We start from the raw sequence: 23,366 nt of genomic DNA on the forward strand, positions 1-23,366 counted from the left end.
TGACTTCGTCCAAGAGTTTGGTTCTTTACCTCAGCGCTCAAGTCCTGAAGAAGTGAAGAGAATGAGGGCAGGGACTAGGTAAATTGTAAACTCAGAAGGGGGGAGCTAAGCTTATTGTCTTACATTGAGCCCTACCCCCAGCCCACTACCAGGGTAAATGTGAGTAGACAACACAGAGCGGGCTTTCTCTCCTGCTTGGGAAGGAACAGTCCCTCACCAGCTGAAGATAATGGCTGATTTCTGTGAATTGTTTATAAAGCACTCCACGTTTTCTACTTCATCCTCCCACCAACCTGGGGAGGTTTGTTCCCTTTTTGTAGATGTGACAGTGAAGTCCAGAGAATTTAAAAGGAGCTTGGGCAGCAGTTGAAACTCAGGTCTGGTTGACAGTAAAATGCCCTGTTTTTCAGGGGCTCTCCATAGGGTTGGTCTAGAGAGGGAGAAGTCTGGAGCAAGCCTGAGCTTCCAGTCCTGCAGAAGAAGGTTGTGGACAGATGAGGGCTGGACAGAACAGGGTGCCTGGCTGAGCCCCCTGGGTCAGTACAGTTTACCCTCCACCAAGCACACGCAAGGGAAGAAAGTGAGCCTAACTCCTATTCAAAGTCTTTGAGACACAACTAAGATCACAAGATGCCTGCCATCCTGCCTCCCTGAGTCTATGCTACAGAAATTCCAGCACCAGCACATGAACGTTTATGACAAGGAAGTTCACTGTGGCAGGGTTTGGAACAACAAGACATTGGAAAAAAAATCTAAGTGCCTTCAGTGGGGATCAGTTACCTAAGCTGGAGTACACCTGTGTGGTGGATCCCATGAAGATTTTGAGAAGGGCGAGATGAAGCATAATGTACCTGCATGGAAAGATGTCATGCCATGTTAAGTGAAAAAAAAATTTTTTTTTTCAATGCCATTTTATTATTTTTTTTAAGATTTTATTTATTTTTTTGACAGAGACACAGCGAGAGAGGGAACACAAGCAGGGGGAGTGGGAGAGGGAGAGAGAGAAACAGGCTTCCTGCTGAGCAGGGAGCCCGATGCGGGGCTCGATCCCAGGCCACTGGGATCATGACCTGAGCCGAAGGCAGACGCTTAACGACTGAGCTGCCCAGGCACCCCTTCAATGCCATTTTAATATTAAAAATAACAGTAAGAGCAATGACCCATGAAACAATGTTTTCATACGGGATGCAGCCCATTAAGCAGAATGTGAAACTACTTTAGTGTCACAAATTAGTTGAACCATATGAAATCGCCCATGTTTTACCGTTTTGACTACAAAGATGTCAGTTTCATATGGTTCAGCCTAGGAGCATTAGCAAAAAAAAAAATTACATGGAATGAACACACTAGACAATATCGCTGCCTTTACCCGTGGAGTAAAGGTAAGTCATGTTTGTCGGAAAATCCAGATATTTATTTATTTATTTTAAAGATTTTATTAAAATATTTGAGAGAGAGAGAGAGAGGGCATGAGAGGGGAGAGGGTCAGAGGGCAAAGCAGACTCCCTGCTGTGCAAGGAGCCTGATGCGGGACTCAATCCTGGGACTCCAGAATCATGACCTGAGCCAAAGGCATTTGCTTAACCAACTGAGCCACCCAGGCGCCCCCAAAATCCAGATATTTATATGTACATGTCTAATTCTTAGTGAGAGTCCTAGTCATGAAAGTTTGAAAATCACTGCAATTCAACTGTTAACTCTGGAGTAGGTTTGAGGGAAACTTAAAACCATTACCTTAAGCACATCTGGATTGTTTTACTTTATGACTACCACTAGTACTGAAATCCTTGTTTAAATGTCAGGATGAAAGCCCTGCCCTGTGCAAAGCTGTTGTAGCTTCCCACGGGCCACAGGGTAGGATTGTAATGGATAGCAATAAAAAAAAAAAAAAAACCTGGAAGCTCTGTGAAATAGTAGGCCAGGATGTAACTGTATTTAACCTTTTTTTTTTTAATTTAAAGATTTTACTCATTTATTTGTCAGAGAGAGAGAGAGCGAGCACAAGCAGGGGGAGCGGCAGGCAGAGGGAGAAGCAGACTCCCCGCTGCGCAAGGAGCCCGATGTGGGGCTCGATCCCAGGACCCTGGGATCGTGACCTGAGCCCAAGGCAGACGCTTAACCGACTGAGCCACCCAGGCGGCCCTGTATTTAACTTTTGAATAATAATTGCCGGGGGGCGCCTAGGTGGTTCAGTCAGTTAAGCATTGGACAATTGGTTTGGGTTCCTGTCATGATCTCAGTATATAGTCTGCTTGAGATTCTTTCCCTCTCCCTCCTCCTCTGCCCCCCACCTCGCATGTTCTCTCTCTTGCTCTCTCTCTAAAATAAATAATAAATAAAATCTTAAAAAAATAATAATTGCCTATAGCTAGAAATCTAGACTGGAGGGTGGAGAGGAGGGGCAGAGGGCTTTTAAAGACAAGGGCAGGGGCCTAGTGAGTGACAGGCAGTATTTTCATTTGCCTCATTGAGAGGAAGAAAGGGTGCTCTTAAGGAAGTAAAATCTTTAGGGAATACCTTTGGAAGAAAACTGGAAAGATCTCTAGAGCTGTAGCTATATATAACTGTGAATATGTATATATTCACGAGAGAGAATCGGGAAATTGAAATACCAAATCCTGTCAGCTGTGAAACCTGCTGCTGAAGGGAGAGTTTCTGGAGGCTAAATAAGTGGATTGTAGCTGGAGGACAGAGTTCTAGATGCCTTTTAAAAAGGCATGCGTGTTTACCCAATGTCTGGGGAGGAAATTTTCGCATTATAATTTTTAATTGTAAGTAGTGTAGCCTTTTTGAGTCAGCAATACATTTCATGTATCACCTTTATAATCATAAAAGAAAAGTAACAACTCTTTTTATCCCGGAACAACAGCAAGCCGGGGAAAAGACCCTGCCTGAATCAAATTGCTGGTCATTAAGCACTGGCAAGAACCATACCTAAGTATCCTATTTATTTATTTGTGTATATAAATATTTATTTTTAAGCTTGTCCTAGATGAATTTTCTATTTGATTCTTCTAAAGTATAATGTTCATGGACGTTGTTTAAAGTTACAGCTTTGATAAAAGGAAGCCTGTTTTTCTCTGGTAAGACCCATCTGTGGAGCACCAGCACATGACAGAAGCACCAACCAGCACTTGGTGGCAGCATACCCAAGTGTAGGCTTTGTCCTACTAATCAGTAAACAAAGAACTGGAAGCTTGAGTGTGTGCAACCTAATCCCTGGAATGACCACGGCCTCCAGACCACAGTTCTGCCCTGGCCTGTTCTAGTACTCCCACCCCTGATCTTCCTGTAAACCGTAAGGATCCAGGAAAAGCCCTGTCCCCAGTGGGTGTGTACGAGGTGCCGGCCACAGCCAGAGTGTTCATGCGTCCTCATTCCAGGCCTTAGCCCAGCTGCCTCATGTGGGAGGCAGAGGAGGTATCTTCTCCAACTTACAGATGACAAAACGAGCTGTTTGCGCACACCTTCATCATCCATCCAAGGGCACATGACATCCTCAGGCTTTTCCAGAACCTTCGGCGTGGGGAAGGGGCTTGAGAACCTGAGCTCTTCCAACAAACACATTCACCTCACCTGTGCCTGTGGGCTTCTCGTTGCCGCGGCGCCTGGCGGGGTGCACGGGCTGGCGGGGTGCATAGTGGCTGTGCCTTAGCTCGGCCACCTGAGGGTCAGGTTCCGCTCTTCTCCTTACTTGACGTAGGAGCCACGGGCTCCACCCGCCCCATCACTACCACAGCCTCTCCCTCCCACCATTTTCCTGTTCCTTCTCCCCGAGGCAGAGGGACGTTTTTATCCTGTGCTCAGATTTTGTCCCTCCTCTGCTCAAAGCCCTGCCCTGTCTGCTGGGTGCTCCCTGTATCTCCCAGAGTTAGAGCCCGAGGTCTCCGGCAGCTCATAAGGCCTGTATGAATGGCCCACGAGGCTCTCTCCCCCATCACCTACTCCTCCCCCTCCCCCTACCAGTCCCCCAACACACTGGCACGTTCCCACTGCCCCTAACCCACACTTCCGGGTCACCTCCCTCTCTTCAATTCTTTGCTCAAATACCCAATGTCTCAAAAAAAAAAATTTTTTTTTTTTTGTTCGAATGTCTCACTGAGGCCCACCCTGACTGTGCTGCACCATGGTGGGGGGGGGGGAGGGTGCCCAGGTTTTAATTTGAAACCCCTTAATCCCCCACCCCCATTCCTTAAATCCTTTACTTTGCTCTGTATTCCCCCATGACACTTAAGGCCTTCTGCAGCCTCTATAATTCCTTTATGCTGTTACATTTATCCTCCCCCACCCCTCCATCCACCCTTGGATGGAAGCTTCAAAGGGCAGGGATCTGGATTTCTTTCCCCCAGTTTTATTGCAAAATAATTGACCTACGTCACTGTATCAGTTTAAGGTGTACAGCATGATGGTTTGATTTAAGTATGTGGTGAAATGATTGCTGCAATAGGTTTAGCTAATATCCATCTTCTCATGTAAATACAGTAAAGAAAAGGAGAAAAAAAAGGAAAAAAAATTCTCCTTGTGATGAGAACTTTTAGGATTTATTCTCTTAACTTTCCTATACCTCGTGCAGCACTGTTAGCTGTGGGCCTGGGGTCACACATTACGTCCCCAGTACTTAGTTATCTTGCAACTGGAAGTTGGTATCTTTGGACAACCTTCCTCCATCTCCCCCTCCCCGATTATCCACCTCTGGTGTTAAATCTGGGTTTTTTTTTTAATACTTTTTTTAAAAAAAGATTTTATTTATTTATTTGAGAGAGAGAGCATGAGTCGGGGGTGGAGAGGGGGAGGGCAGAGGAAGAGGGATAAGCAGACTCCCTGCTGAGCAGAGAGCCCAACTTGGAACCTGGGATCATGACCTGAGCCAAGGCAGATGCTTAACCCACTGAGCCACCCAGGCGCCCATATATTTTTTTTTTTCTTTAATCAGATGTCTCCCAGCACCTAGAGCAGGGCCTGCTACGTAGTGGATGCTCAGTAAATATCTGTTGAGTAAAGGGGACAGAGGCAGAGGGTCTGTTAACTGCTTCCTAGCAGCTCACTCAGCCAGAGAGCAGCTGAGCCCTGTCGGCCTTATTCTTAACCACTAGGCTTCTCGGCCTCCAGACCTTGGCTGCTGAGGTCCCCCAGAGGCCAACTCCCAGAGCGGCCCACACTGAAAAGGGCGTCTCCTGGGCACCCGGGGAGCTGAGGCCTAGAGTGGGAGTCAGGCAGGTGGCAGTACCAGGAGAGAGCCCAGACCTCCCGAGCCCACGTACCCACCCTCAGTTCAGTGTCCCCTTGTCTGATAGAAAGCCCCCTCTGTTCTCTTAAATGGCACAGACTCCCCAGGCTGCAAGGTGTCCAGCTCCCAGAAAGCCTCAGGCCAGCCCCAGCCTCCAGCCACAGCAAGAGGGGCCCTGAAAGGTGAGTTGTCACATTCTTTCACGTTACATATGAGAAAACTGAACCCCAGAGAGGGCACAAGCCTGCCTGAGGCCCTGTGCCTGGTAGCACGTGAGCTGCCGGTAGATCCAGTTTTCCTGGGACCCTTTCCTAGGCTTTCTTCTGCATGGGGACCCCCTTCGGCTTCAGGACCCCTGGCCCGGGACCTGTGGGAGGCCCCATCCTCATGGGTACTTCACCGTGGGTCAGCAGTCTTTCCCTTGCAGACCCACAGCAGGTTTCCTCCACAGGAAGGAGGAACGTTCCCCATCTCCCTGAGGGTGCTCTGTGTCCTCATTATTTCTGCTCCAGAGCCAGAAGCCATGAGCTGGATCAAGAAGAGCACGATGGTAAAAGCCTGCTGGGGCTGTGGCAGAACCGGTCAGCCGGATTCTGCCATGTCCTTGCACTTGGCCAAGTCCCCTTCTCTCGCCGAACCTTACTTTCCCCACCCATAAAGCAAGGAGACCGGATGGACAATCTCCGGAATCTTCTGACCACGACTTACGGCCAAGCTGCCTTGCCAAAGCTCTTGGCACCCTTGGTACAGTACTTGGGATGGGTCAGCCAAGGCAAGTGCTCTCTTGTCTCTTGCTTGGGGGACATTGGCCACGCTGAGTTGGGCTTGTATATCCCACCCACTTCTGCCCTCCAGGCTCTGGCTCATGACCCTGCCCCACTAGCCTCAGAGCAAGGCCTTCCTGGTGTCCAGCACCAAAGACAAAATGAGGGAGAGCCATTTGGGGAGTGGAGAGGCTCCCTCAAAGGCCAGGGTGACAGCCCTTCCTCTCTAGTGTCTAGGATCTTAGCAGGGTCCCCAGCATGGGCCTCTCTGCTATGTGCAGCAGGCAGAGGAGATGTGACAAGGGAGAGCCAGCCAGGGACGCTGGGACAAGAGGGAACTTGCTGGTGACTGCTTGCTTGCTTTCTCTCTCTCTTTTTTTTTTAACATTTTCTTTTCATTTATTTTGAGAGAGAGAATGTGGGCAGAGGGAGGGGCAGAGGGAAAGAGAGGGAGAGAGAGAATCTCAAGCAGACTCCACACTGAGCGCAGAGCCCGACGAGGTGCTCGATCCCAGGACCCTGAGATCATGACCTGAGCCGAAATCAAGAGTCAGACACTTAACCCATTGAGCCACCCAGGCGCCCCTGGTGACTGCTTTCCATCCGTGGTTTCCGTCATCATGACAGCGCTGGCAAAGTAAGGGTATTATCCCCATTTTACAGACAAGGAAACTGAGGCCCAGAGAAACCATGGGCCGTGTCTAAGGTCACACAGCTGGAAGTGGCAGAGCAGGGATTTGAACCCTAGCCTGTCTGGGACTTGGACCACCTGGAAAATCCAGGAGCTGCAGTCACCAGGGCCACATCCTGCGAAGCCCTGGGAGGTTTGCTGACTCTAGCGCTCAGCTGTTAATTATTTATACTCCCTGCCCACCCCCAAAAGTTTGAGTCTGCTTCCGGGAAAGACGTGTATGTTCAAGGAACAGAAAATCAGAAGCACAAAGCTTTGGGGGCAGCAGAGGGCCCAGCAGGACAAGGGCTGGGCACCCTGCCCCAGCTCCCACTGATAGCTGAGCAGTGACAGCGTCACTGAGCCCTGGTGAAGTCACCCAGTTCCTGGCAAGCCCGGCTATTTGCAGATTGCAGCTGGGATGAGTGTTCACAGGGTGCTGTGCTGAAGTGAAAGTCAGTCTTTTCCTCCCTCGGCCCTGGGGAGTCCCCAAGATGTCGCTGCCCTAGTCCCTGCCCAGCATTCGGTTCATTTGGAATCTTTCCCTCAGCAGGCCTCCGCTTTTCCACCCATGGGTCCCTGTGAAGCAAAGGAAAGAGAGGGTGTAGGGTTGGTATCAGACGTCGGGGCATGGGGTCCGTCCCACCTGGCGAATGTGACTCCACCAAGGGATGCATCTCTAGCAGCAGCTTCCTCATGTCTGAATCTGAGCCAAGGTGGTGGCGTCAGCCCAGTATCTGTTACCCCTTCTCCCGCCAACAGCCCTATGGGGGTTGCCCTTCCCTCACCCCCAGTCCCTAGAGTTAAAACAGGGCTGACCCCTTCTCCTGAGCTCCAGGATGGGCCTGAAACCCCTGCCTGGCCCATCTTACTTTATCTCCTGGCCACAGTGACTGATGTCAGGAATAGCCACGTGACTTAAGCCAAACCAAGTCCTGGCCCTTTGTGGGAACCTCTGGGAAAGTGGCAGGGGGTGGAGGGATGCGCCCTCCTCGTGGCCATCTTACTAGAAGAGTGAGGGTGAGACGCTCGCTCCTGATGACATAGTTTGGGCATCATGATCCAGCTGTGCCTAAAGCTGTTACGCTCTAGACTTGCCAGTAACTTAAGCTTGAGTTAGATCATTTAGAAAACTAAGAATGCAGAGAATCCTAATTTCCCATCTGTTATTAATAGTCCTTTATAAGCATGAGAAATTTTGAACAACTGACATCAAATATTAAGTGCTGCTGCTTACACGTGGACAGCAACACTTTTTTTTTCCACTAAAAAGGTATTTCATTAGGAAAAAAAAATCTCATCCGTCATGTACTCCACCTTTTTTTTCAAGATATTTTTATTTGAGAGAGAGAGAGAGAGAAGGAGCAGGGGGAGGGGCAGAAGCAGACTCCCCGCTGTGCAGGGAGCCTGACGACGACGATGTGGGGCTCCATCCTAAGACTCTGACTCTGGGATCGTGACCTGAACCGAAGGCAGACGTTTAACCGACTGAGCCACCCAGGCGCCCCTCCACCATTTTTTTCTTAAAATACATAATAATAATGAACTAAAATACAAGCCTTTGGTTATGTGAACAAAAATTTCTCAGATATTTATTGCGTGCCTTTATTAAAAGTTGAACCGATGTTTATGTGCCAGGCACTGTGCTAAGCCCTTTACATATATGACTTCATCAAATCCTTATATTATTATGCCCACTTTACAGAAGAGGCAGAAAGAGTCAAGTGACTTGCCCGAGATCAAGTTCCAGGCCCCAGGATGGAGCCTGCCCATCCTTCAGTGTCCTTGCTAAAGAGTTTCTTCTTTGGAGGATCTTCTCTGATCTCCCCAGTAGGAAGTGCCCTCTGCTGCCAGGCCTGCCAGCCAGCTGATGTGCTGGGTGTGAGTCTCCCACCCTGGGCGGGGTGTGAACTGGTGTGGGCCGAGGCTTCGCTCCCACGCAGGTCCATCCACAGTTGCAAGTGGGAAGTCGATAGCCAGCCCCAGCCCCGTCCGCAGCCACTTGGTCTCTTTCTCCGCTATCCCGAGAAGACCAGGCCTCAAGTGAGGGGTGCGCACGGTGGGAGGTGGGGGAGACCTAGACAGAGGGTCTTCATGCCTGGACAACTGGAGACCCCCAGCATCTCTCCAAGCCCGTAAGGTGTGGGAAGGAACTGGGACAGGGCTTCTCCCAAACCAGCCGTGTGACTGTATCCTCCCTGTGCTTCAGTTTCCTCGCTGGTAAAATGAGGAGGTTGGTTGAGGAGAGCTCCCCCCAGGAATCCAAGGCAGGTCCTGTGGGAATGAGTAAGGCAGAAGTTTCTTTACTCGTCCAGGAAGCTTTTGGGGTTTCTGGCAAGCTGTCTGCGGGACTTGCATTCATTCATTCATCAGTTGATCACCCCTTATGTGGAGGCAGTGTTTGATACTTTGGAGAGTAAGACAGGAAACGACCCCGTTGCCCGAGAGCTCACTCTGTAGCTCTGGTCTGGGGAGGCCTCCCAGCCTCCCCCTGCAGGGGCTGCAGGCTTCGAACTAGAGGATCAGGCCCTCCCGCCCTGGCTGTGGACGAGGACTCAGGGCTCAGAGGAGAGAGGTGTGTCCTCCCTCCAGCTCTGCCCCCTCCCTCCAGGCCACCTGGGCTCTCTGGGCATTAGTCTCTTCCCCTTCTAAGTAGGAGGTTGCCCTGGAGGACCCTGAAGCCTGCCCTGCCGGCCTGGGAGGGCGTCCACCTCTTGGGGAAGCCACGCACAGCCATTCGTGGTTAAACATTACCCATTCTGTGTCCCTCATCCCTGACACGGCTCAGGGAGAGCCAGCCATAAGCGCTGCCTTCTTCAGACTTCCTCCAGGGCTGTGGCCTCCTGAGAGAGGCCACAGGCACACTTGCGGGCTGTCTCCTTTCCACCCCAAGCTAGGGTCTGCAGAGGGAAAGACTGGGGGTCCAGGTCTGGGGCTGGGGGCAGAGGTGGGCAACGATTGGGCCCTAGCCACTGCCCTGCTACCCCACAGATTTTTTTTTTTTCTTGGTTACATCACATGTGTGGCTTTCCCAGATCCTTCCCTGTGGAGCTCATGGACTGGCTTAATGAGCCCCTTAGGTGCCCCCTCAGGCAAGATGACCGGGCCCTCTTGGTTTCTGAGGAACAAAAATCATCCAGAGACATCGAGGCAGCCTCCCTGCATGGGGTGCCCCACTTCAGCCTCTGCTCCCCGACCCCTTTCAAGCAAGGAGGGCCAGACCCAGCTGTCATGCCCATCCCCCCCCCCCCCCCCCCCCGCCTGGGCATTTACAATTAGGAGGCTTCATTAATCCCGGGTTCCCACAAATCTCACCAAGGGGAACGGATTCTAGCGGGATAGCACTTTACCATATGCAGAGAGCTTTCTTCTCAGCTCATTCTTTTCCATCTTCAAAGCAACTTTGTAAAATAGGTATGATCTCATTGTCATCTACAGCGTACGTATGACAACGTTGAGGCTGCATCGACCTTTGAGTGCCAAGTATCAGAGTCGCGTCTGACTCTAAAGCCCAGACCGGTTTCATGCCCAATTCTAGGCAGAGCAGGGGTGGCCACTCCCCCAGCCCCGCTCAAGGCAGACATCACTAATCAATCACAGCACGGCAGAGGCTGCGACTCATCTGCCCTGCTCTTTTCTAAGAAGCTCCGAGGCAGCTGTGAACCCCTCAACACCGCACTGCAGGACACCATTACCTATCAGAAGATCCCATCTACACTATTTGCCATTCCTGTGGTCCCACACCATCAGCCTTGAGCCCTCAGGACTCACATACAATCCGAGGTGCTCTAGTCAGCAGACCACGGGACCCTGGGCACCGCACATCAGTTGCTATGCTGTTCTCGGACCGGGGTTCCTGGCTCCTCTGTCCCCAGACAGATGTCCCTTCCTTGCACGGTCTCCCTTAGAGATACAACAACCGTGCAGGTTTGCCTGAGGCTTCTGGGTTTGCTAAGTCTTTAATAGAAGTATTTATTAGGAAACACTTCAGGAACGCCTGGGTGGCTCAGTCGGTTAAGCGTCTGCCTTCAGCTCGGGTCATGATGCCAAATTCGGGGGTCGAGTCCTGCATCGGGATCCTTGCTCAGTGGGACACCTGCTACTCCTTCTGTCTGCCTCTCTCTCTCTCTCTGACAAAAAAAAAAAAAAAATCTTAAAAAAAAAAAAGGAAACAGGTATACGCCAACATGTAGGTAATAATATTATCAGAGTGTTTAAGCCACAGAACACCACAGACGCTGAAATCCCTGTGTGTCGGTCACCCACGCCACCACATTCTGAATTTCGTGTTTCTCATTCCCATGCACATTTTTATACTTTTATTACATATTTGCGTACCCATATGATTCAACCTTACAGAAATGGTGTTGTTCGGATCTTGTTGCAGCTTGTGATTTTCAAACAACCGGACGTGTCGGACTCTCAGGCACGATGCTCAGTGCAGCTCTGAATCGCCCAGCAGATCAGAGTTGCAAGTATTTGTCGAACTCTTCCTCTGTACCAGGCATGGTTGCGGGTGCCCTGCCCGCCTCACCTCATTTCACATTCCTGACAGAATTATTTTTATCCCCCCTTTATAGATTTGAAAACAAAGGCACAGAAAGGTGAAATTATTTTTTTTGAAGATTGTATTTTTTTATTTGAGAGAGAGAGCGAGCGAGAGAGCACAAGCAGGGGGAGCAGCAGAGGGAGAGGGAGAAGCAGGCTCCCCGCTGAGCAAGGAGCCCGACGTGGGGCTCGATCCCAGGACCCCGAGATCATGTCCTGAGGCAGACACTTAATCAGCTGAGCCCCCCCAGGCTCCCCAGAAAGGTGAAATTATGTCCCCAAGTCACATAGCTTGGAGGCTGTTCTCCTAACTGCTAGACACCGCTCTCTCTACTTCTGCGTGGTCTGTTGAATGAAAACACAGTAATTTATCCATCTGTTCTCCTATTTAAGGGCCATTGCTTATTTTTGCACACTTGCCTCAACATTGGTCTCCGAGGGTTTGGGGGTGGTTGTATTATCTTGCTTGGTTCCTCCGTGAAGCTGTGAGTAGCTACTTGTCCCATCCCCCTACACCCATTAGAGATGAGGAAACTAAGACTCAGAGAGGATGAATCACGTTCTCAAAGCTGCGCAGCTCCCACGGGCCAGAGGTGGGCGGCAAACCTGGACGCCAGCAGTTCCAGCTCCCAGAGGCTCTCCCGTGTCCCACATGAGCCCTTGGCTCCCCATTGGCTTCGCCTCTTGGCTCTGTGCCTGGCTGCCTGCCCTCCCTCCCCCAGAACCCTCCCCCAATAACAGACTTTTGGTGTCCCCTCCTCTGGCCACCCTCCGTTGTCATCGCTCTCCTTCCAGAAAAGGGACCCAACCGGAAGGCCAGTTCGTGTTAGGAAATTCCAGCCACGTGAGCCAACCCGAGCCAGGGATTCTGAGCAGCCAGTGGCTTTAGAAGAAACTGAAACTTGGTTTGCTGGGGGCGGAGTGGTCACCGGGGATTTAAAGAGCTGCCACTTCCTTGGGCCCCCAGAGGGCACTGGGAGGTCACAGTGACAGAGGGACACCCGAACTGAGCCTCTGCCCGCCCCCTGCCTAAGCCATGCACCTCTGTGGGGGCAGTGGGCTGCTGACCAGGACGGTGAGTACAGGGAACCAGGGACAGGGGATGAGAAGGGGAATATGGCCAAGCGGCCCCAGTTCCCAGGCAGGGAGGGACACGGTCAGAGCTTCTAGTCCCAGCTCTGTACTTACAGGCGGTGCGACCATGGGATCCACATATCCCCTCTCTGGGCTTCAGTTTCCCCAGGTGATTGAAGTGAGGGCTTTCCTGCTTTCATAGTGCAGAGCCAGGCTCCCGTTTTAGAACGTGGCTTCTGAATAGTGCTGTCTCCTCACCCACCTTCCCCTCATTGCCCTTATGGGAGCATTCTCTTCCCTCCCCAAATTCTCTGGCGTGGCTCCCCTTGGAGTTCCTGCTCCTGTCCCAGGACCCAAGTACCAGAAGCCTACCTCCTTCTGTCAAGTGCAGGTCTTTCCCCCAGGCTCCAGTCTCTTCGCCCTCCCAGAACCTGCGATGGACCTCTTATGACCATCAACTGAGCAACATGGAGTTCTCAGCCAAGGAGGGCAGGGTCTTGGGTCCTGTCTGAGCTCCCTACAGTCAGAACACACTCCCAGAGTGACCTAGGGGAAGGGGGATTTGGGCTGTGGGGTCTCCAACATTCTCTCTTGCCCGACCTTCCAAAACGTGGGGCATTGGGGTTAAATATTTTGTCTAAGTTTCACAGACCCCCTAATGTGGGGTCCCGGGGAGGGGGAGGGGCACTGCTGGGAAGCTCTGGGTCCACTCATGCATTCCTTCCAGGTTGCTGCCACACAGAATGTCAGCAACTTGAGGGCTGGGATTTTTGCCTGCTTGATTTGCTGTTTTGTCCCCCTCACTCGGTGCCTGGCACACAGTAGGTCCTCAATAAAAATCTGTTGAGTCACTGAATATCAGCTTCGGGCCTGGGCTGGGCCTGGGCTCACGGAGCTGAATCGGACCCTGGCCCTGCCCTTGCTGATGAAGCTCATGCCTGCTTTGTGGCCCTTGTGCGGATGAGGCAGCTGGGCTCCAGCAGGGAGCGATTTGCCCGGAGCCGGATGGCTGCTAAGCAGAGTGCAGGCGTGAAGTCCGTTCTGTCTGCATTCCAGCGGAGGCTTTGGGCTTCTCCGTCCGTCCTCCCCCACTGTGAGCTGTAAGCAGGCCGTGTGGGTGAGGCAGGTGTTCCAACAAGGTGTACCTGTGAGCAATGCCGTGTGTGGGGCCTCTAGGAGACAGGAGACCCTCGGGGAATTGGATCGGGGAGAGTGTGGCTTTACAGATGGCCTGGACAGAGGGTGCAAGCCCCTGCCGGGACCCCTGAGCCCTCTGCCTCACACCCTGCAGGACCCCGAGGAGCATCAGAGGCTGAAGAAGAAGCAGAAGAACCGCGCAGCCGCCCAGCGCAGCCGGCAGAAGCACACGGACAAGGCGGACGCCCTGCACCAGGTGGGGGATGCCTTCCCTTCCCTACCCTGACTCCACTTTCCTGGTCTGGCCACCTCTCCTCCATCCCTATCTCCACGCCTGTGAGCGGCTCTCCCTCCACTGCTGTGTGTGTTTCCACGTCGCCTGAGCTTGAGAGAGGTGCTGAGTATAAACTGTGCCAGACCTGCGCTGGGCTCTGGGGACACAAAGGTGTGTCCGTGGCCCAGCCCTGCCCTTGAGGCGCCCCGGATCTAGGGAGAGGAGACAAGCACCCTATGAGAAACTCGTTCAGGGTTAAGATGGGCTGCTTTAGAGTCCCAGCCATGGCACTCATAGCTACAAGTCACTTCCTTCGCTGAGCTTCACTGTCCTCATCCAAAAACGGGGACCATAATCCCTGCCCACTGGCAGGACCCTTGTGGCGACTAAAGGAGGCAAAGGAGCCCAGTGGGGTTGGGGAGGGCTCCACTGTACTTGCCTCTTAACCTTGGATGGTAACTTGACCTTGGATGGTAAGCTGACCCTTGGAGCTTTTCTTCTTCCTCTGTGGCAGAGAGAAAGGACATCACCGGTTCCATCCCAGGGAAAGGATTCAGAGCTGGGCTCAGGACCTGGCCCTTGGAAAAAATGCTTACACCTTAGTTCTTATAGTGCAGAGTGAAATTCTACAGCCCTGCCTGCCAAAGGCCCTATGCTGTCTCCTCCCCTAACACCCCACACCCTGTTCTCCCTGTTCCTTCAATGGCCACGCACATCCAGCCCAGGGGCTCTGCAGAGACTGTTCCCTCTAGCCTCAGACCACAGTCCGGCTAGATCCTCACTTCTTTCCGGTGGTTTGGTTTAAATGTCACCTCCTCCGAAGGGCCTTTCTAAACCACATGATCTAAAGAGCCGGCTACCTGTACTCTGCTCTATTCTTCTTGTTAGCCCTGAACTTACATATTTGAGGTCTATTGCTCATCTCCCTCACCAGACTAGAAGCACCATGAAGGCAGGGAACTATTTTGTCCTCTGCTGTTTCCCCATCACCTGGAGCAGTGCCCGACAAATAGAAGGAACTCAGTCGTGCCCTGTGGAACAGATGATGGAATCAGAATAAAGTGCTCTAGGAGCACAAAGTGGGGACAACACACGGGTAGTGGCATCAGGGTGATAATGGAGATGGAGTCTGAGCTGGTCTTGAAGGATGCATAGGAGTTTTCCAAACGGATGAAGGTAGGAAAAGGCATGCTGGCAGATGAAATAGTGCTGGCGTGGGCGTGTGTGAGTGAGGCCCAGGATGGTGCCCGCCTGGCAGGGTGGAGACTTCATGCATTCATGTGTTCACTCCTCCTAAAAAGGCCCATTGAGTGTCTCCCATGTGACAGGTACAGTTCTCAGCATCGGCAATACAGCTGCGAACAAGCAGACCAAAACCTACCCCGCACTCTCCAGGGCTCATATTTTCATGGGGGAGCCAGACAGACAAATAAATTATCCGTGGGGGATTGGGGATGTCAGCTGGTGATAAGCGCTGTGGGGCCAAATACAGCAGGGCAGAAGCAAGGGAGCGGGGAGGGTGGGGTGACGGAAACCTAACTGGGGAAGCCTCCCCTGAGGAGGTAACACGTGAGCGGCCTAGAGATGGCGAGGGAACGAAGGAGTGAACCAGCAAATGACTCAGTTTCTGGAGGTGAATTGAAGCCTGTGGAAAATTTAGGTGAGAGGTGACCTAATGCCATGTTTTAAAAATATCATTCCACATGCAGAGACCAGCCTGGAAGTAGGGCTGCTAGTGGTTTTGAGGCCTGTTAGCATTTTGAGTTCATGCTCTCAGCAACATTTTTATGTAAAACATCCTTGTGGCTTCTCCTTTGAAAAACTGTCCACAAAAGGGGCGCCTGGGTGGCTCAGTGGGTTAAGCGTCCGGTTCTTGGTTTCAGCTCAGGTCATGATCTCATGGGTCATGAGATGGAGCCCCAAGTGGAGCCCGTGTGGGGCCAGTAGGGCCCTGTGCTCAGCAAGGAGTCAGCTTGAGCTTCTGTCTCTGCCCCTCCCCCGCTCACGCAGTCTCTGTCTCTCTTTCAAATCAATGAAAAAAAGAAAATAAAGAAAAGATAAATAAAAATTGTCCACAAAAGAGGTATGGTAGGGGAGGGAACAAGAGGAAGTCACTCAGCCTTAGGAGCTGTGGAAAGAAAGGTCTTTCATTGCTGTCACTATAAAGGGTCGTTTAGAACTGCACACTATCAGCGGGTTCTCAGAACCCAGAGTCCAGCAGAACAGAACTTACCAGATGCTGATTCGGGGGTGCCGAATAGAACATTCCGGTGCTGCCACCCTCTGAAACACTACTCGGGGCTCCTCCCACAGTGCCTCTGTGAGTCAGTTCTGGGCACTAGGGAGATCTGACAGGGGCATGGAGCAGCCTAGAAGTGTGCGAGACAGAATGACCTCCAAGCTGTCAGGAGAAGTCCACGTCAAGGGGTGCCTGGGTGGCTCAGATGGTTAAGCATCTGCCTTCGGCTCAGGTCATGATCCCATGGTCCTGGGATCAAGCCCCGCATCAGGCTCCCTGCTCTGCAGGAAGCCTGCTTCTCCCTCTCCTGCTCTCCCTGCCTGTGTTCTCTCTCTGGCTGTCTCTCTCTCTGCCAAATAAATAAAATCTTTAAAAAAAAAAAAAAAAAAAAAAGAAGTCCACGTCAGGATTAGCCCAGGGGAGGAGGTACTGGAAGAGTGTGCAGGCAGAGGAGACAGGAAATGTGGTGAGGAAGCAGAGTCCACTGGAGGGACAGGAAGTTAAGGGGAGCAGGAGAAGTTAGATATCTCAGAGAGATAAAGCTGGAGGTGTGAGCTGGGGCCACGGTGCACAGGGAGGTGTGGGAGCCTTTAAAGGACTTGAACTTGAATGTACAGTTGATCCCGTAATTGCCAAACTGTTCCTCTGGGCCAAGAGAACAGGGTGGTTTCAGGGGCGCCCCAGTCAGGACGCTGGTGGAGTTCTCAAGTGAGTGGAGGTGGCCGGCTGGTGGAGACCAGCTGGCCCAGGGGACCGGTGGTGAGGATGGAGAGCAGGCCAATCTGAGCCCCAGTAGGAGTGGAATGGGCAAGAGGGGCTGGGTGGTTGTGGAGAGCCGGCCAGAGAGGAGCCAAGGGGCCCTCGCTGAGACATTTGGATGGCAATACACCTTTCCCTCTAAGTGAAGGACGCTAGGGACGGGGTACAGGACTCATGCTGGCTGACATCCCCTCCCCCACCCATCTGCTTCTGCCCCCAGCAGCACGAGACCCTGGAGAAACACAACCACGTGCTGCGGAAGGAGATCCAGGCCCTGCAGGCCGAGCTGCTGTGGTGGAGCCGGACCCTGCATGCGCACGAGCGCCTGTGCCTCATGGACTCTGCCACCTGGTTGGCTCCAGTGACCCCTGGCTGCTGGGGCCAGACCGAGCGGCCCCCGGACTCCATGCTCCATGGACAACATGGCTGCCGGGAGCAGCGGGGCCTGTTTCAGACCTCAGTCTCTTCTCCCTCGGCTCACCGGCTCTCTCCAGATCCACAGCCTCATAGTTCGCCTGGCCTCCCCCTGTCCCCTCTGCCTTCTCTGTCCCTTGACTCCACCCAGGTCACTGCACCTCCTGCCCAACTGTCCCCCAGCCCTGTCCAGTCAGCCTCGCCCACTGGCTCCAGCCTGCCAAGGCCTTCCTCCAAGCTCGACACCCTCCTGCCCGGTCCCCCAGCCCAACCCACCCCTCTACAGCCCCTTGTGATGGGGCACCCCACCAGAGGGAAGCTGGGGTCCTCACCTGACAGCCTCCCAACTGCTCTGGGGCTGGCCTGCCTGCAGGGTGGGGAGCACAAGCCTGCGGCGTTATCCGCAGCAGATCAGCAAGGGCTGGGTGTGGATTCCAGCCCCCTCCCACTCTTGGCTTTCCCCCTGCTCTCCTCTGCTCAAGTCCACTTCTAACCCATCCCTGGGAGCCGAGCTAGCCCCTTCCTTGGGCTGAAGTAGCAGCCTCAGCACACAGGCAGCTCCTCCTTTACCATTGGAATTGCCTTTCTTGGCTGACCAGCTGGCCCAGCATTTCACCAGGAAGAGAACGTCATCACTGCTGCCCAGCACTGCCAGGCCCTCTCACCGCCATTATCTTATTTCAACTTCATGGTCATTCTGCAAAATCCAGATGATCACACCACTTTTTTAGATAAGGAGACAGAGGCCAGAGAAGCCATGTGACATGCCCAAGGTCACACAGCCTTTTTGGGGACCTGAAACACCACCATCTGTTCCTCCTTCTCCTGGTGGGATCCTGGCCCGGGCACCCTAGGAGCTGAAGTCCTAGAAACTGGGGGCTGGTGTGAGGTTTATGTGCTGGGAATGGGAAGGAGCTCTTTCTTCTGGTTTGTGACAGAGCCCTGCAGTTCCTGAAACCTCACCCTAGCTGGGGCTAGTCCAGAGTCCAAGCCTGGATAGGGAGAGGCCAAGCAGGAGCCCGGAAGTGGACTCTTTCTTCCCTAGCAGTGTTTTCAGTGCCAAGGAACTGAACCTGTGGGCTGGAGTTGGGGAGAAGCCTGGAACCGTCCCCCCAGGGATTTCTGCAGGAGGGGCACCCATAGCCATACCAAGACCTCTGGGAGATTCTCCAGGGTCAGCTCCCCAGGCTATTCCCAAATGGCTCCCTGCCTCTCCCAGGCAGGAGCTCAGCTGCAGTATCTACTGGGGTAGGGGTTGGGGGGTGTGTGTGTGTGTGGGTTCTCACTCAGACTCAGGACAAGCTCTGTAAGGGGCCCGAGATGAGAAACCCCAATTCTTCACCCAGATTTTCACACACATGTAAACAGACACTATGCTAGTATTTAACACACTCCAGGATGCTGAGCACAAGTCTCGGCACACATGTTATGGTAAATAAATTAAAATGTTTTCCAATTCTTTTTGCGTTGGCCCGTTCTTTAAAGCTCTGATTGTACTCGGCATGGTTGAAACTGAAGGGCCTTTGAAAAAAGAGGTAATAGTCTAAAGTTTAGAGGTGGGCAATCCATCATGGACCTCCCAATCTAATCCCCTCTTCATATCACAAATGAGGAAGCTGAGACCCAGAGACAGGCTGAACTTGCCCAGGGCCACACAGCTAGACCTGGTGTGATGGTTGCAGGATTGTGGATGGTGCCAGAGCCGGGGTCACCACAGGTTCATGGAGAGCAGACTGGTGGGAGGAAAGCCAAGGTGCTTTTGATTGGAGGCCAGCTGGAGTCTGGAACAAGAGGTGATATAATGCACCATGGACCAGGACTCAACGAGGAGCAGGGTGTGTGTTTGTGAGGATATTGTGGTCTGACTTGTGTCCATATACCCTAAATATAGTCAGATACTGTGCTGTGTTTTACTTGGGTTAACTCCAGGTTATGCCTCTAATATCCTTCAATAACTCTGTGAGGTAGGTATGGATATTATTCCCACTGTTCAGAAGGGGAAACTGAGGCCTGGGAGTGTTAAGTAACCAGCCCAAGGACACATAACCAGGAAGTGGCACAGACTTGATGCAACATCAGGAGCACTTAAACACAGACGATCTTGCCTTCCCCCTACCCCATACTCGTCCCATAAGCCCTGCTTGAAGGGGCCGGCATGTACTCATAGATGTGACCCAAGGAGTTAAAACCCTACCTTGAGCTCAAAACATAAGAGAGGGGAGGGATTAAATTAACATTGGCGCACTCCTATAATGGGCTGCTGAAGAGGTGCGAGGAATAAAGAATGCTTTGAAGAATAGTTAATGAGATGGGGAAATGCTCACAACACATGGGGCAGAAAAAAATAGAATGTGTAACTGTCACTATAGTTTGATATGTTTATTTAAAAATAGAAAAAGAAAAGGAGTAGGAGGAGATGTTGTAGGATTCTTGAGAAGGGATATGAGCTAATATCTGTGAATCCTCAAATTTGTAAACACAGCTACTGTTATAGCATGAGGCTTCCACATAGTTGAATATATCCTAGGAATTTAGATCTGAGTGTATCTATCACTGCACAACTAATTACTCCAAAACGTAGTGGCTTAATTGACAAATGTTTTATCATCTCACAGTTTTTGTGGGGCAAGAATCTGGGCACAGCCTGGGGGGGGGCATCTGGCTCCAGGTCTTCCACAGGCTCCAATCAAAGTGTTGGCCAGGGGTGCATCATCAGAGAGGTCATCTGGGGCAGGGAGATCAGCTTCCAAGCTCACACATAGGCTGTCTGCGGGCCTCAGAAGGTCCACTTCCGAGCTTCCTCACAAGGCTGTTGGCAGGCTTCAGTTCCTTGAGGGCCCCTGGACCAAGGACCTCAGGTTCTTGTAGGCTGTTGGCTGGAGAGATTAGTTCCTTGCCACACGGGCCTCCCCACAGGGCTGCTTGACATGGGAGCTGGCTTCCCTCAGAGCAAGAAAGCTGGAGAGTGAGAAAAGGTGAGCAATACAGAAGCCATGGAAATTTTAGAAATAACATCCTGACAATTTTACTATATTGTATCCCCAGCCCATGCTTGAGGGGAGGGGATTACATAAGGGCGTAAAAACTAGGTGGGGAGGGCGCCTGGGTGGCTCAGTTGGTTAAGCGACTGCCTTCGGCTCAGGTCATGATCCTGGAGTCCCTAGATGGAGTCCCGCATCGGGCTCCCTGCTCGGCAGGGAGCCTGCTTCTCCCTCTGACCCTCCCCCCTCTCATGTGCTCTCTCTCTCTCATTCTCTCTGTCTCAAATAAATAAATAAAATCTTTAAAAAAAAAAAACTAGGTGGGGAGATTATTGGGGATCATCCATCAGAGAGGCAGCCTACCATCCTCGATCAGAACCAGCACTTTCTTGGATCCCTTCTTTTTCCTTTTGTCACCAGCATAGCAGGTAGCTAGCTCTCTTCGGGGAGGTCATTTTTCAGAAGGAAACTGTTTTGGCCCCCTTAGTAGCAATGACAATACCCCCAGCAATGATCTGGTGGGTTTGGGGTTGCGGCAAGGTCCCTGGCTAGACTCATAGCCCCAAGTTAGCCTTGCAGCAAACACAATGCAGACACTCCCTCCTCAGAATGACCTTTGAAGTGATGCATGGACAGTCAGTGCTGAGATAGCAAGTATGTGCAGGCCAAGAGTCTTCTATGGTTTGAAAAATAATCACTCACTGGAGGACTAAAGTTTAAACTCAATTTAAACTCTTTTAGCTTCTGAGATTCACCTCTGTACTCAGTTGAATGATGGCTCCTTAAAAGATATGTCCACCCAGAACCTATGAATGTGACCTTATTTGGAAAAAGGATCTTTGCAGATGTAATTAAGTTAAGGATCTTAAGATGAGATCATTGTGGATTATCCAAGTGGACCCGAAATTTAATGACCAATAAGAGGAGGTCACCAATAATAGGAAGATAAGGTGCAGAGGAGAAGGCCATGTGGAGACGGAGGTAGAGATTGAAGTTAGGAAGCCCCAAGCCAAGGAACATCTGGAACCACCAGAAGCTGGAAGAGGCAAAGAAGGCTTCTCCCTGTGGCCTTCCAAAGGAGCATGGAAGCAGGGAAAACAGGGAGGAGGCTGTTGTAGTCATCCAGGTGAGTGATGATGGTAATCATAACCAGGGTGGTAGTGGGGAGGTCATAAGGAGAGATCACATTCAGAGTAGGCTTTGTAGATATAGCTGATGGGACATGCTCATGGATTGGATGTAGGGAAAGGGAGGAAGGAAGGATGATGCTGTGGGAGGGCGCCTGAGTAGTTGGTTGCTGGTAGTTCCAAAGAACAAGAAAGACTGGAAGAGGAGCAGTTTGGATTGTGTGGGGACAAGATCGGGAGCCCTCTCTTGGCAATGTTAATTTGAGATGCCTATTTGTCATCCAACTAAATAAAAAGGAGTTTAGAGATCAGGGTAATGTTCAAGACTGGGTATATAAATTTGGAAGCCAGCAATGTAAAAATGGATGAGTAGACAATGGGGACTGGACAAGGTGACCTCTGAGGGCCCTTGTAGCTGTGACTCTATGAGGACTTCCTTTTCTTCTGCCCCCACTCTCTCAGCCTGGCACTCCTTCCCTCATCACCCTGGCATGCCCAGAATCTGCCCCTGTCTTTTCTCTTTAGATGTTTTTTTTTTTTTTCCCTCTAGGAAGCCTCCTATGATCTTCCAAGATAAAAATGACCCCCTTTTCCTCAGACTCCTTATCCACCCATCTATCATTTTCTTCCTTGTGTGATTGTGCCTTCCTATCTTTTTGTCTCCCTCAATGGCAGCAACCAGGCCGGCACGTCATGAGTACTTTTTTCTTTTTTAAAGATTTTATTTTTAAGTAATCTCTACACCTTATGTGGGGCTCACACCCACAGCCCCAAGATCAAGGGTCGCATGTTCTACAGTCAGGTGCCCCAACGTCATGAATACTGTTAAATGGCCCATGCATTGGGAGGCAGTAAAGCATGATGGTTAGAGAACTTGAGCTCCAATGCCAGATGGGATAGGATTCATGTCCCAGCTCCACTACTTCCTGGCTCAACGTCTTCAAGCCTCCATTTGTCGTCTGAAAAATGGGAATTGAAAAATGTACCACATTTACCACTCACTGTATATGTGTGTATGTGTATACATATTCATATATACATGTATATATAATATCTTATATATTATGGAAAAGCATATGTTCACCTAAAGATATGAGCAAGAATGTTTCCATCAGCGATATTTCAGAAAACTGGAAACAACTCAAATGCCCCATCAGCAGTAGAATGAATAAATTGCGGAATGTTTTACACAAGGTAATGCTACAAGGGTGAATAAACTACAACTGTCTAGAACAATACGAATAAACCTCACAAACATAATGTTGGGCTATAGAAGCCAGACCCCAAAGAGAAGACAATCTGTATGATCCATTTATATAAAGTTCAAAAGTAGGAAAAAAAGTAATCTATGCTGTTAAGAGTCAAGGCAGTGGTTACATTTGGAGGATAGCACTTGGAAGGGGAGATGAAAGGCCTTCTTGGGTGCTGATAATGTTCTACGTCTTGATCTTTGTTTTGGTTCACTGTATGAAATGAATTCACTGTATGAAACTTCACTAAGCTGTATGTGTATGATCTGTGCTCTTCTTCATTATGTCTGGTAGACTTCAATAAAAAGAGGCTAAATGTAAGGAGCATATCACAGTCTCTGGCACATAGTAAGTACTCAATAAATGTTAGTTATCATGAAGGAACGAATGAAAGAACCCTCACCTTGCCTTCCAGTGAAATACATTAGCAATCAGAACCATGGACAGGTCAGAGTCTGCTCTCAAGGAAAGCCGAAGGAAAAGCAAGTGATCTTAGGTCAGCTACCAAGGATTGGAAGCAGGTGAGAATCTGAGACCTTTGCTCTTGGACTAGTGGTTCAGTGCCTTTTGGGGGCATCCTACAATGCAGAAAGGAGACTATTCCTAGGGGACTGTGGGTATCTCTGTGTGTGCTCATGCAGAATTTCATTCTATTTTAAAAGGTCTGCAGCCTCTTGTTTTTCTAAGCGAGTGAATACTGAAATCTCCCTGGAGAGTCCATTCCTGGATCTAGCATACCCAATGGCTTGCTCAGGCTCTGCAGGCTTTGCTCACTGTCTTGGGCTTATGTTTACCTGGTTAGGGGAGACAGGGAAGAGACCTAGGTAGGGCAAAGATAACCTGTGACAGAGATCTCTCAGTCATGCCCAGGCTCTAGGAAGAAAGGCATATTTTGTTATCGA

The 23,366-nt window shown here is 51.0% G+C and overlaps 1 protein-coding gene across 2 annotated transcripts; it reads left to right on the forward strand.

The window, feature by feature from the left end:
• The first annotated feature begins 12,005 nt into the window (after positions 1-12,005).
• BATF2 (basic leucine zipper ATF-like transcription factor 2) lies at positions 12,006-18,562 on the forward strand. 2 transcript variants are annotated; one of them, XM_036101171.2, is made up of 3 exons: positions 12,006-12,284; positions 13,575-13,676; positions 16,916-18,562. In XM_036101171.2, exons 1-3 carry the CDS (start codon positions 12,246-12,248, stop codon positions 17,597-17,599), a joined length of 825 nt encoding a protein of 274 aa, XP_035957064.2. In that variant the 5' UTR covers positions 12,006-12,245; the 3' UTR covers positions 17,600-18,562. The 2 variants fall into 2 exon arrangements, with proteins under 2 accessions (XP_035957064.2, XP_035957063.2); XM_036101170.2 differs by having other exon boundaries at positions 12,008-12,284; positions 16,913-18,562.
• Positions 18,563-23,366: the final 4,804 nt, after the last annotated feature.

This window comes from Halichoerus grypus, chromosome 11 (genome assembly GCF_964656455.1).
Source record: "Halichoerus grypus chromosome 11, mHalGry1.hap1.1, whole genome shotgun sequence".
Lineage (NCBI taxonomy): Eukaryota > Metazoa > Chordata > Mammalia > Carnivora > Phocidae > Halichoerus > Halichoerus grypus.

What these genes read in the sequence shown, in the direction of transcription:
- BATF2 (XM_036101170.2), top strand. Translation starts at nt 12,246, where the DNA reads ATGCACCTCTGTGGGGGCAGTGGGCTGCTGACCAGGACG. An exon ending in GTGGGCTGCTGACCAGGACG is followed by an intron (nt 12,285 to 13,574) that starts GTGAGTACAGGG and finishes CACACCCTGCAG; the next exon opens with GACCCCGAGGAGCATCAGAG. An exon ending in AGGCGGACGCCCTGCACCAG is followed by an intron (nt 13,677 to 16,912) that starts GTGGGGGATGCC and finishes TTCTGCCCCCAG; the next exon opens with CAGCACGAGACCCTGGAGAA.